A 14,310-nucleotide genomic window follows, 5' to 3' on the forward strand; every position below is an offset into this window, starting at 1 on the left:
AAATGTCCATCATAAGTTCCCGAAACCCAAAGTAACACCTTCAAATTGTTTGTTTTGTTCAACCAACAGTCCAAAACTCAAAAACAGGAAACATATAGTGCATGTTGGTGTACATGTATGGTGGCCATGAGGTGCAAAACACAATAACATTTCAGGAAAGACAACAACAAGAATGTCAACACTCATACAGAAGCACATTCTCAAGTGAAATCTGGTGTTTCAGGTTTATATCGTGGCTTTTTTTGGCTTCTGTTTTATTGAGTTTTAGTATAAAAACACAAGAACAAATAGTTAGATCGGGTTAATCAGACAAGTATTTATACATTTTTATTCAAAGCCACCATATCATTTTAATCAGTTACTTGATTGGCTGCTAGTTTTTCCTACTTTCTTTTTAAAAGGCTCTCATTTATTTATATCCTTTATTTTCATTAATTAATTGATCATTTAGTCCGTAAAATATGAAAAAAAACTGTGAAAAATGCCCATCATAGGTTCCCAAAACCCAAAGTAACACCTTCAAATTGGTTGTTTTGTTCAACTGTGAGTCCAAAACTCAAATATATAATTTTGAAAAACAGAAAACAGAGAAAAGCAGCAAATCCTCACATCTATGAAGCTGGAATCATCATCAGCCTCATAAACAACTCAACCAATCAAAATTGTTGTTAATAAATTCTCCCTCCATTGACTGATTGAACTTATCATTTAGCACTACAGGTTTACTAAGTTTCCAATAAATGCAGCTGGTGACACCGCAGTCAAAGAGCGAGAGAGACGTCTCTATATCCTCTTTTCAAGATGCATCCACAGCTTTGAATCATATTCCTCTAATCGAGTGTGTTTGTCTTTGTTTCAGCGACAGACCCGAGCTGTCACTTCATCACGACGCCTCGATTTGTCATTGTTTGTCATCGGAGAGAAACCCTGCCACTGTTTGTTCTCATCACTGAGGGGGTTTTGCTCATCCAGTGTGTCTAAGTCTAGTGTGTGTTCGGGGTGGGGGGTGGGGGGGGGGGAGAGGGTTTAAAATTGCAATTGTGGAGGAGGTTTGTTTGGGTTGCTGCACTTTACGGTAGAGAAGAGAGGAAGATTAGGCCATGGCGGAAATAAAATGAGTAGGGAGGATGAGTGTGAGTGTCTCTGTGTGTGACAGCAGTTGCCAAGATCTAATTCCTTCTTTATGGATGATTCCCAACCTTAGAAAAGTACAGAACGTCATTTCATGCTGGAACTACTGTCTGAAATCAAAGAAACCAGACAGAAATCACGACACTTTTTTTTTTCAGGTTTCTCTAAGCTCCTGCTGAGACTTATTACTGGTCACATTGCGGGGCTACAAACAAGCTCTGCCCATGATACTTAAAGGGCCATACTAATGTTTTTTTTTCCCCATTTGAGCACATTATTGTCTAAAATATTGTTGTATGCTGTAGCAGTAAGATTTCCCCTCACTAGAACAAAGAGATGTAGCCCAAACAAAGATTTTTGGCCATATAGTGCATGTTGGTGTATTTGTACGGAGGCCCTGAGATGCAAAACACAATAACATTTAAGGAAAGACAACAACAAAACAGAAAACACCACAGCATTTCAGAAACAGAACATCATCATAATAATTGTGCTTTCTGAAATATTGAGATTCTGAAATGTTGTGTTTTGTACCTCTGGGCTACCGTAATGTCGCCATCATCTGGTAATGGATTTGTATTTAACTGCATTACCGTACGACAGATCTGATTGTGATGACTTATTCATTAAAGCAGGTTTTCAAGTCTCTGCAAAGGTATCATAAGAGACTGAAAGACTGGGAAAATTACATTCAAAAAGTACGATTTGAAAATTGTCAACACTAAGGTAAAGTTTGTGCTACAAGATGTAAAAAAAATGTTCCTTCAAATGGAGACAAGTTATAACATTGTTTAACCGGTGATGGAGTTTTCAGATTGGGGTAAAGCTTGACAGAAACTACTGTAACAGGCCGATGCGCTGTTCGAGCCAGGAGAATACCACAAGAAGTCTACAATAATTCAAACCATTTGTTACTCTAACTACACATGGTCAATCTCCGGGGCCAGGAATCTGTCTAAACAGATCTTTTCCTCATTATCTTCTGTCAGGTCCTGATGAAGACAATCTGCAGGAGACAGTTGAGGAAGCATGTCCATGTCACAGCGAAGACACAAACCAGACTTCTTAACCACGTGCTGAGGCAATGGAAAATAGAAACAACTTTTTGCCTGACTGTGGGCAATTACAGCAGATACCACAGCTTATCCCTAAAAGCTTTATCTAAAGATTGGAGCTCTTCATTACAGACCTAGAGAGCAAGTCACACCCTGTGAGTTATTATTCACGATACAGGCAAAGACAAGAGCTTACGGTTAAGTCAGTTCCGCAATCACAGTCATATAAATCACATAAAGAGGAATCTGTCTTATTCGGTGGTGGAAGTGGCAGCAAATGGTTGTGTTTTTTTTTTTTTATATTATCAAACACTGGGCTGCACTTTATTTGTTCCAAATCCACTGCCATCTGGGATTACACTAAAGACCAGTGAAGCGTTGCAGATTCAGGAGAATGAATACATCTGTAGGGATTTTAGGGCTCAGGGAGAAAAGGGAAGACAGAAGAGTGTTTTTTTGTTATTGATGTACAACTTCACACTTCTGCCACGAGACGTTTATTCCCACCCCGTTATTGAAGGAGAGGCTCTGCCGGTTCAAGAGATAGAGGGCACGACATTCAGTATTGTACTTACAGCTGATGAATACAGACACATGAGTCTGAGTGGCTCGTTTATGTGAACAGTTTGTTCCATTATCAGCTTTAAATTTGTATTAAAGTGTGAGAATTTGATCAATAAACATGGGTGATGTAGTTTTGATCAGAATTTAATACTCAGTGGCAACAAAACCCTTTTACTGACAGTGGAATGATGTGAAATGCACCTGACGGACACAGTGTGCAAAGCGGTGCACCATCTACTGGTATAATGGAGCATAACAACGGTGAAGTAGTTCATCTATTCTGCTGTCAGTTAAGTGCATTTAAGGAAGTATTAAAGACAGAAGGAATGAGCTTTAACATGCAATTTTAAGCTTAGAAACAGCCTTAAAGGGCAAGATCACCCAAAATTACAAAAAGATCTGGTTTATTCTCAGGTTTTGCCACTGAAATGTTGACCTTTGCTGCAATAAAATAGAGGTGAACAGGTTTTTGTTTGTGATGATCACAGCATTGAAACTTGACATTAAAAAAACCCAGTAGAAGACATTTTTTTTGGAATCCATTGATGTTATTCAGATCTCATTGTGACTGTTTTCCTCCCAAGAAAGTACAAGTTTAAGGCGCCGAGCACGAACCACAACATTCCTACTTGATGTCCAGTTGGGGACTTTTAATACACGTCATTCTTCCCTCTTTTCCTGTGATTTCTCTGCAGTACATTGTCTAATAAAGGCAATAAGCCTCCACCAGAAATAAAAAAAAAAAAAATAGTCCCTATGAAATCTGTTGACTGGGTGGTTCTGTGGCTTATTCAGAGTAACAGGAAGTCATGCTCTTATTTCTAAAAAGAGATGTTGATGTTATGTAATTTAAAGTCCCCTTCCACTCAAAATAAAAGGAGTTTTACTCATTGTTACTTCAGTTGGAGGCTGTTTTCACCTTCATCTGCTGAAGGAGGACAGTTTCTCTGTGCTGACCTTAAATCTGAGTTTAAGACGTGAACCTAGAAGCATGATTCACAACTACTTTTGAGTCAATTATGGTTCTGTACCGAACAAGTGTGATGTGGAAACCTGCAGTGCAAATACACACAGTGAAGGAGACGTCTTGTATGCAGCAGTTAAGCTTTTGAAATGGAAAATATTTGTATATTCATCAATTTTTCCCTCATTTAAAAAGAATTTTTAACAGCGTAATTTAATTTTTTTGTGCAAAAACCTTATCAGACACAATTTATCATTCAAAGCAATATATTTTTATGTCTTAAAACACGTTTGGAGGCGATCTTTTAATATAATTTTTCAATGCAATGAAAACCACTTACAAAATTTAATTGAGTCCCACTGTTTCAGCCTCTTTGAGATTAAAAATCTCTTTTTTCCCTCCATAAATCAAAGCAATAAAAGAAGAAAATAATCAGACATGGGAACTTTACAATGTACAAGTTTATTTTTAATGAACTCTTCAGTGGTTGGTAGTCACAGCACAGCTTGCATGTATTAAGCCACACACCTATTTTACAAGATGACGGGGAAAAAAAAAAAAAAAGAAAACAAAAAAACAAAAAAAACAAAACAAAGTCTAAACCAGAGTAGATGGTCATCAGTCTATCTGCAGTGACTTTTTTTTTTTTCTTCTTCTTTTACTAAAATATCCTTAAAAAGGCCACTGAAATGCATGAAATGTTTTCAGATGCATGGAACATTTGATGGTGGCGATTTGCTTTTTAACCTGACATCAAGACTCCTCACATGGCATTGACAGTGCATGTAGACATTGTAAAAAGGACTGGGTTAGCGATACCTAAGATATTTTTTTTAATTTTTTATTTTTATTATTTAGTGACAACACCTTGGCTATAATACTACAGCTTTAAAAAATTGGAAACAAAATTAACAGCACTCTTCCAAGATACTGAATACAATGAAAGTGAAATGTAGTGAAGCGATTATTTTTATTTTATTTTTTTTAAATCTCACAATTATGTGAACACTTATTTTAAACTGGAAAAAAAAAAAAAAAAAAAAAAAAAAAAAAAAAAAAAGCACTGAACACTTGTAGCCGTCCTGTTTAAGAGAGAGGCTCTAAAGTACTGTATCCAATGTCTTTAGACTATAAAAAGAAAAAAAATAATAATTAAAACACACCTTTTTGTCCTCTGGAATTTATATACTTTTAATAGTAACAGACGGGAACCATAAATGCATGCCATGTGCTGGTCTCAAACAAAATACATACAGGTATATACAGCATCACTCAGTACCTGCTAAAACAAAGTGAGGAATACAGAGTATAAACTGACTACACTACAAACTTAAAAAAAAAAAAAAAAAAAAAAAAAAAATTAAAGAGGGGAGGAAGGTGAGCGATGGAAGCGGTGGAAGAGTGAAAAAATCCTACTTGTGATGGACTCATCATTAAAGCATTAAAAAAAATGCATATTGCACATACAGTGAAAGCTTAAATTCCACCAGGTCCGCCTCGTTTCGCTAAAGCGAGAATTCAATTTTTTTTTTTTTATTCCCTCTTGGAGGAAGACACACAGAGGTACAAAAATGGAGGGAGGGGATGGGGGGGAGGGAGGGGATGGGGGGGAGGGAGGGGAGAGGGAGGAGAGTGGGCGAGTGTTTGTGTGTGTGCACTGGTGATCTGTGTGTGTTTTTAAAAAGAAAAACAAAAAAAAAAAAGGAGGAAACGGGGGGCCACAAGAAGCTGATATGGGGCAGAAGTGGCACTTTAGGGGCGTCGGGGGAAGGGATGAAGAAACTGCACAGCACACAACACTTACACGGGAGGAGGAAAAAAAAAAAAAAAAAACATCAAATAAGAGATTGTGGCACAAATAAAATCAGGTGTTGGATAATATCTGTTCTTCAGTGATAGCCGAGAGAGAGAGAGAGAGAGAGAGAGACTGAGAGAGAGAGAGAGAGAGAGAGAGAAGAGATCGATGCAAGTGTTTTCTTTTTTCTCTTTTTTATGTACAACTAAGGCTTATTGGTTAAATAGTTTTCAGGCTTTCCCCGCCCACAATGCTTTTTTTTTTTTTCTTTTTTTTTTTTTTAAACATGCTGATCACACAACCCTTTTTCCTTTTGCTCTGTAAACTCAGTGGTTCTATCAGGACAGCAGCCACAGAATCAAAGTGGATTATAAGTCGTCGTTGTCGAGGAGGTGGTGGTGGTGGTGGTGGTGGTGGTGGCGGCGGCGCGTAGGGAGGATGGATGGATGGATGGATGGATGGGTTGATGCTGCAAGTGGTGGTGGAGGAGCAAAAAGGGAGATAAAAGAGTTGGGAGGAGAAAAAGAAAAAAAAAAAAAAAAAAAAAAAAAAAAAGGAGTCTTGTCTCTGATGTCTGTTGCAATTAATATCTAAATGTGCAATTCCATTAGTCACTGCCATGGGGGACTAGAGGCGGGTAGGGGGGTGCAGAAGACGGGGCGGCGGGGTGGGGTGAAGGGGCTGGGTGGGGGGGTCGGGGGGGGTTCTGTTCTACTTGGAAAGCTTGCTAATGACTCGAATGAGTGCTCCGTTCTCGTCCTTTAGTCTCTGGTTGTCTGCTTTCAAGTCTGGGAGCATCTGAAAGGGAATAAAAAAAGGAAACAGGGGAGGGAGGGAGAGACACAGAGAGAGAGAAGGCTTAGACAAGTCTTGACAGATACACGTTGTTGTTGTTAAACCAGTCAGGTCGGGTTTTTAACTTTTTTTTTTTTTTTTTTTTTAACAAACTGTTAATTGCAGCCTGTGTAAGCAATCCTTGAGTCACACAGCATATCTCATGTTTTTTCTCCTTAAAAAAAAAAATTTTCAATCACATCTTTGTTTCAAGTCCAGAGAGACAGAAACATTAAAAAAAAAAAAAAAAAAAAGCGGGCACACCACAGGCCAAAAGATCCTGAGAAAGCCATGCAGAACCTCAATGGCTGCTCACTGGCAGCCAGAAAAATACACAGCAGAGACAAAAACAGTCCTGGTTTTATTTGCTCTCATGTAAACAACAATTCAAAATCTTCATCATTATATGGTATCTGACAGAGCCTGGAAGATGTCTGGAGCTTTTCTTTTTATTTAAATAATAATAAAAAAAAAAAAAAAATCGGTATTTGTGCTCTCAGATTACTGTTAAGTTACTTTTGCAGCAGGTTAGCAGCTCTGTTTGGTATTTATGCTCCTACAAATACTGAATTAATACTGGATACTGTAGTAATCACATTACATTTACCCTCATCCATCAAAGCTCTTTTTTTTTTTTTTTTAACAGTTGTGATGCTACATTAGATGTCAGCCTATTGATTGTGAATAAATTCATCTCAAAGACCAATACATGAGGTGAATCTTTTTGTTTTTTAACTATGGAGTGTCGCCTTTTTTCTGACTTTGTTCAAGAGAAAATAGACACTGCTTTTTTTTTTTTTTTTTTTTTGAAGGCAGAGCACTCGACTGAGTTTCAGTGCAGGAGAAGCACACCTGTTTCCTCTCATGAGCTACATTAGATTTTGTTTCAGTAATGCTAAAATGGCTAACTATGGTCGTTACAAGCACGTCTACCACTGTGTAGCCTGATGCAGTGCAAAATAAAACGTGTAAAGCTGTCAGAATATGGACAACGTAATCTAAATGAGCTGCTTGTATCTAATGCATTTTCTTTTGATTTTGGATAGAGACGTCCCTAAACATATTTCATTAAAATGTTAAAATGACTAAATGTCAAAAACACATTTAACAATATGTTTTATTAATTTGTGCTCATAAATAATCAATTTGAGTATGAATTAGTAGTATCCAAATAATAAAACACTCTTTAATGGCTGAGAGACATCACTCTCTTTTCTGATGTTTCTAGTAATCAATGATGGACATCTTGTATAGACTGACTGACTGCAAACATGTTAGGGGCATCAATCAATACATTTTCTGTTGTGGATTTGAAAAGAAGTTCAACATTTGTCAGACATACTGAACAAAAGTCATAAAACATGAATAACTCCAATAAAACCACAATGGCGATCGAAAATTCACTTGTAGGATGCTTCTGGATGATGATCACAGATATTACAGTGGAAACTAAATTGTTATTTTAAAATGTACAGAGGATGCAGAGTCGAGGACTTAAGGTAGAAATCATGTTCTACAGTTTTCAGAGGTTCTCTATTGACATACAACACTGACAAACATTTCAGTCCCCTGAAAAACAAACTTTCAATTTATTACAGATGACAATCAACTGACGTGCGAGTGAATTAATTCACTACACTTCAGAAAATGATTGAACTTCAAGCAAAAACGCTGAAACCAGTGACCAAATGAGCCTGTCAGCGTACGTGACGGGCTCAATGATTTGTTGATGTCATCTGTCAAATTAAATTTTGGTACAGAGGTACAGAGGGGGAGGAGGAAAAGAAAACAAAAAAAAAGGGTTCAAGTCTCTGAAGATTTTGGGGCCAAAACGTTGATGCCACAAAAAGGAAGCCACTTCATGCAAAGAAGCCAGAACAAGCCAAACTGAACAACTGAGCTCCCTGATGGAAGCGTCACAACTAGAAACTACAAAGAGGACACTTTCCTTTACAGTACATGAAGATTTCATGAATCATCAACATTTGGAGTGAATTTAGACACCTGTCGCAGCTGTTTGGTATATTTCAGATGTTTTCATGCACTGAGAGGTGTGGAAAGCACCTGACAGTTGTGTACTGTAAAAGGAGAGTGTCCTGTTGTCAAAACCAAAAAAAAAAAAAAAAACCCTCCCCAATCTGAAAACCAAAAGCTCTGGGGAGGCAGGGGGGGGGGGGGGGGGGGGGGGGCAGGAAGAGGAGTTTACAAAACCAGTGATGGTTGGGCGGCTGGGCACCTGCCTGTCTATGTGTGCGGGGCAGAGCGCGAATGGAGCATGAGAAGAATGGGGTTGGGAAGGGGGAGGGAGGTGAGGAGGAGGAGGAGGAAGAAGAAGAAGGAGGAGGAGGAGGAGGTGGAGATGGTGGTGGACAGACGGACGTGGCTTAGAGGTCGACGCTGGGCAGCTGGCTGCAGGCGGACTGCGAGAGCTTTGCCACCACGCGGGCCAGGGCCCGGTTCTCAGCCTGCAGCCGCTCCTTAATCTGCCGCAGGGCCTGAACCTGCTTTACCTGGGGGAGGTTCTGCAGGGGGGGGAAAACAACAACCACAACAGAGGAGAACAAAGAAAGAAGAGAGCGAGGGAGGAGGAGGAGGAGGAGGAGGCAGAAAAGATGGTGGGAGAGTGACAGAATGGCAAAAAGGGAGACAGGTGTTTTTCAAGAAAATTAGGGAGAGAGAAAGGATTAATGAAAGACAGGACAATATAAATGAAGAGAGAAGAAGAGGGACCGAGAGAAGGAGAAAGGGAAAACAGAAAAAGGAAGATTGTTAGAAAAATGGGGACAGATTTTTGGAAACCGAAGGAATGATAAAAGAGTTTTCCCCCCGTTCGGCATGATGCTTGTAGATAGAATGGAAAAGTGAGACTGATAAGATCGGCCAGATGTTCTACCACCTAAAAATAAACACACTTTGTTATCACAGCGATGGGAAGAACACTTGCTTACTAGATCTTAATGGAGTTTTTTTTTTTCCTTTTCTCTCCTACTACCTTGTCAATCAGTTTTCCAGAAAAGGGACTGTTTAATTGGCTGTCTGGATAGAAGAGTTTAAATGTTATGTCAACATAGATTACAACCGCTGAGCTGAGATCTGCCCTGAACACAATAACAGATGCACATGTGAATATTTAGCAGGTATACAAGGAGGCTAAAGATGGAGGCAGAGCTGAGGTAGAGTACTGGGACTGGACATTTATGGAGCAAATACTGGCTGCTACAGAGAGTGTTGCATTTTGGGTTGCTTGTAGCCTGATTGTTGCTAGGCTAGCGGGTTTCTGTTAATAACGTGTGTGTGTGTGTGTGTGTGTTTTTAGATGTGTAAGAGTTTAATTAGTGGGATTTAACTTGGAGCAGTTTTCTGACGGCTCCTGTGATGCGTTTTTGCTGCTACGGGGGAAATAAATTCCTGACGGGTAAAAAAGGAATTAGAGGTGTCATCTTGTCAAAGAAAATTATTCTGACTAATCCAAAAGCCTGACTGGAGACTGTATGATCTTAAAACTGATAGTTAAGCTCTACAGATATGAGATTTATATTCTGCTTAAATTGAAATGTTTCACTTTTACAAGAGAAAATGCTTCAAGGATGTGGACCGTTAGTGTTTTGGGGAAACTTTCCTGACAGGACAAGTCTAAAAATGTTCTGTTCCTCCAAAGCAAGAGGAGGTTCTCTTCTATTAGGGTCAATACGGTATTTTTGATACAAAACTTTATTTGTCTACATAGATTTGGCAACACCCAATGACTTATTTGTGACTGTGGCAGCCGTATTTAATTAAAACAGTTTTATTAATTCATAAAATATCTCATATCATGTATTATTGGCTCATTACAGCATATTTGAAGTGAAATTAAATTTTTATATGACCGAGGGCTTATTTTTACAGCTTTCTCATGTGCTAAAGATATAAATTGCTGAGATCTGGGAAAACAGCGACGCCGCTAAAAAGACAAGAAACACAAGCGGTTTGATTTTACTTCCAAATAAAGTAGTTGAGATAATCTGGATAATCTGCTGACTGCTCTGATTGCCTGACTGCTCTCATTTCTTGCCCCATCGAGCTTTGTTAAAGCAATATCGCTGCCATCCCAGATCCAGAGACATTTTCCGTTATGTCTCAGTCAATTATTCTTGTGAGTACAATTTATTATAATGTGACCCATAGAAGTGATGGTTGAAACTACTGTGATTAACCAAAAAAAATGCTCCTTCAAGCATCATGACATTTGAGATACTTGACTTCTCTTATGACCCCCTTTTACAAACATTAAGGTTTTATTAACTGGATTCATTTAAGGATCATAAAGTGACAGATGTTAGCTTTATAAATACCACCTACACACTAGTCCTGAGTCCATTAGTGGAAATCTTCAAAAGCTTATTGAACATGTTGAGAAAATAAAATGCGGTGTGTGTGTGTGTGTGTGTGTGTGTGTGTGTGATGTGTGGCGGTACCTTAAGTTCCTCCTCCATCTCAGAAATCTTCCTTTCTAGAGCTCTTCTTTCCTGCAGGGACGGAGAACAACAGGTTAACCCCCGCATCCCCATGCACGTCACAGAAACATTTAGCATTAAAACACACTAAAGTGAAGGCTCTACACACACGCACACACACACGCAGCATAAAATAAGGTGTGGAAGATGGTGAGGGTGTAGCGATAGCACACACTTGAACACACGCGGATCTTGTGAGGCGTCTGCAAGCAACAGCCACTTCAGACTTTTTACATGTTCAGTAATTTAGATGTAATGAGTCAGCAATGAGTCGAGAAAAATGGGGAAAGTTTAGAGGTCGTGTTGGATGGCGAGTTAATGAAATGACTCATGGACAGAGAGGTCAGAATGTCTTTTTGAGCAAGAGAAAAAGGACATTCTTGTTTTTTTTTTTTAAAAAAAGAAGGTTGTGAGGACGAATGACACATGGCAAATGATCTGGCTTAGATTACAGCACGGGCTTTAAAATATGGGATGAAGTTAACAAATCAGGGGTTATATGATGTCATGGCTACACAGCTGCAGCTATAGACAGACGCCGGCATGATTATTGAATGAGTGAAAAAAAAGCATGAAAACACACATGCACAGGTACTTTAATCTATGATTCTACTTTCTGATCAAATTGAGATACACACACATTCACACACACTCAAAAAAAAAAAAAGTCTTGAGAAGTAGTGACCACACGCTGGCTCTGAGGTTCAAAAACAGGTGAAAGAGAAGGTGGCGGTGTGTTCTGGGTGGCGAGGAGGGAGGAAGTCCCTTTGACCCCAGCTATAAAAGGGCTTGTGTGATATGACAGCCAGCAGCAGAGAGTAGACTGATATGAAAATAATAAAAAATAATAAACTCAGGCTAAGATCATACCACCACCCAGATGATATTGGGGCCTGCTTGTTACCTTCAGACATAAACCCATTGGAAGTGTTACCGTGATGTTTAAAGCAGGTCGGATTTAAAAATCAACTTCTATATTTATTTAGAGACAGATTTGAGAAAAAACAGCATAAATATATCTGCATTATTAAAAACAAGGAAGGACATTTGTAGGAGAGGCGGGTTAAACCGATTCTGTAATTACCCTTTTCTCCATCTCAAGCTGTGACCGGTCAGCATAGCGTTCCTGCCTCTGTGATGAGAGAGAGAGAAAAAAAAACACATGTCAGGAATCCTAATTATCTGATCAACCTTTATACTGATGGGCTGAGGCGGTGTGAGCTCGGCTTACCTGCGTGGCCTTCTCTAGTTGTAGCTTCAAGTCTGCCAGCTCCAGGTCTGTGTCACGTAACTGGGCCTTCAACTTCTCGTTCTCAGCTAAGATCTGCTCGTAGAGCTGAAGACAAGAGGCCGAAATAACAACAATCAAACATCATCGTTGTATGAAAATGCTCCTTTGACAAGCAGACACTGAGGGACAGACAGCGGTCTTCTTCCTAGGTCGAGCTGACCTGACTTTGATTGTTGCCATAGAGACGGCGCTAAAGTAAACAATCTTATAGTAATGTTGTGACTAGGGACGAGGTCGCCTGGGCGCTGCCTGAACTGTTATCTCCTTGGTCAAGATTTATATAACAGTCATCTAAATAAAAATAAAGTTGTACATCAGTGTTTTGGTGCAACTTCACACGTGTGTTCACATTTTTTAGATTACAGAGGTGTTCATGTCTAGGACTGTGTGCGATATCAGTCATATCAAAAGAAAACTTTATTTTTGCTGTAAGGTGCAACATTTTCTTGGTATCTTCATCTTTTAAATATTTTTTTCATTACAGCATGAAGGAACAAGAGTCAAACTGCTTCACTTGTCAGCCTTCAAAATAATAATCGGGATCCTTCGAAGTCTGCAGCCAAGTCAGCTGCAGCAGTGATGTGGCTACCTGGCAAACGTTTTTTAAAGTATTTTATCTGTATGACGAGTCCACAACCAAGTAAAGCTAAATATTACATATACAGTACCTTCTTATAGTCAGTGGTATCATCTCTATCCAGTCGGCTCGAGTATGGCCTCCGACTCTCACCATAGCCACGGCTAAAAAGAGTGTCGTTGCGATCTATGGATGAAGTGCTGCTCTCGTTCCTGCGACAGTAACGACAGACTTTTGTTTGAAATCAAACTGTTCAGTGACACAGATAGATCAAAGATATTAAGAAGGAGCAAGACATGAAGAGGGTAAAACATACCTGGACAATCTGTCACTCTGTAAAACAAACAACAAAGCAAATGTTAATGACCATAAACAGAAAAACACTTTTGCATAGTCTGGAAACATTTACATAAAACTGAAGTGCATCACATGTCCAAAAAACAAACAATGAAATCAGTTGTGTTTCTCATTTTAGACTCCAGATTCTCCCTCAAGCTACCGCCTTCTCCATATGTCTCTGCACCTGACCTTCACTCCCTTTACAGATCAGCCTCCTACACACTGCACTACATACAAATACATACACACTAACTCCTCAACATCTGCCATGCCAGCCAGCGCCTGGAGGCCTGCTGCGCCCGGAGGACCGGATAGGGCCAGACATCAGATAGGGAGGTCAGGTTGGAGGGTCGAGCATCCAGCTATTTTAAAAAAATCACAGTCGGCTTCCTGAGACGGACGGAGGGCGGTGACGCAACGATCAACAGTCCTATGAGCTTTCCAGGGAAATGTTTTGATCAGATAAACAGCCACTCGATGTGCATTACTCCACACATGAGATATGTCTGTAATCTCTCGTCTGTTAGCAAAGTTCAATATTTTGCCATTTAAAGTCTTGAAGAGTAATCAAACCTGCTCCAAAGAAAATATTTGAACATGTGGGTACTTTTAATTGAGAGTACCAGACTTGAAAGATTGACTCTGCAGCTTTTCCTGTAAGCTTTTCTATCTCCATGCAGAGATAATTGCCTGTTTCCTATTTAGTGCTCTGTAGCTGCTCCGCCCTTTACACCGTCCTGCAGCGAGCGATGGCTGGCAGCTGTGTAAAGTGTAGCTCTTCCTTGATGGCCTGCTGATTGTACTCAAGTAAACTACTACCGTCTGCTCTCCACACTCCCGTTCAAACAGTAAGTTTTCCCTGCCGGCAAAAGTCTTTTTGCTCCTCTTTAATCTCCAAATTTCACATTTGGAAAAACTCCTCATGTGTGTGTGTGTGCCCTGACTCCTTTTCCATTATGTATGTAGGCATGTTTTTAAAAACCTTCTGAGCGAGGGTCGCAGCTACTTTTGGTGTGCAAGGTCACCGTAGCAACCGGACAATCACCGGAAGATGGAAATAGAGGAGAACAATAAAATTTCAAAAGGCCGCAGGAGGTGAGAAGGAAAGATAAGTGGGAGGGGGAGGAAATCATAGCTGTCCAGGGTAGGCTTGTGAATATCAAAGGCTGGTTGACTTGCTTGGCCTTCACTGCATGAGGAAGGACCAGAATAGAGAATAAATGCAGAAGAGGAAAAAATCAAACTGAAGTCCCATCGTACAACA

At 39.6% G+C, this 14,310-nt stretch overlaps 1 protein-coding gene across 8 annotated transcripts in view; it reads right to left on the reverse strand.

The window, feature by feature from the left end:
- Nucleotides 1–4,157: 4,157 nt before the first annotated feature.
- Nucleotides 4,158–14,310, reverse strand: part of ppp1r12a (protein phosphatase 1, regulatory subunit 12A) — a 54,180-nt gene continuing 44,027 nt past the window's right edge. For 4 of the 8 annotated variants that reach the window (XM_044343210.1, XM_044343209.1, XM_044343208.1 and 1 more), the window contains 6 exons: nt 13,024–13,040; nt 12,799–12,919; nt 12,071–12,175; nt 11,924–11,971; nt 10,801–10,851; nt 7,837–8,865 (listed from right to left, as the gene is read on the reverse strand). In XM_044343210.1, coding sequence (XP_044199145.1) covers nt 8,728–8,865; nt 10,801–10,851; nt 11,924–11,971; nt 12,071–12,175; nt 12,799–12,919; nt 13,024–13,040 — 480 coding nt within the window. In that variant the 3' untranslated portion in view covers nt 7,837–8,727. Of the gene's footprint in view, nt 6,308–7,836; nt 8,866–10,800; nt 10,852–11,709; nt 11,744–11,923; nt 11,972–12,070; nt 12,176–12,798; nt 12,920–13,023; nt 13,041–14,310 lie in introns of those variants that run through there. The other 4 variants (XM_044343211.1, XM_044343205.1, XM_044343206.1 and 1 more) reach the window with 3 other exon arrangements.

The sequence above is a fragment of the Thunnus albacares genome, chromosome 23 (assembly GCF_914725855.1).
Source record: "Thunnus albacares chromosome 23, fThuAlb1.1, whole genome shotgun sequence".
NCBI classification, from domain to species: Eukaryota; Metazoa; Chordata; class Actinopteri; order Scombriformes; family Scombridae; genus Thunnus; species Thunnus albacares.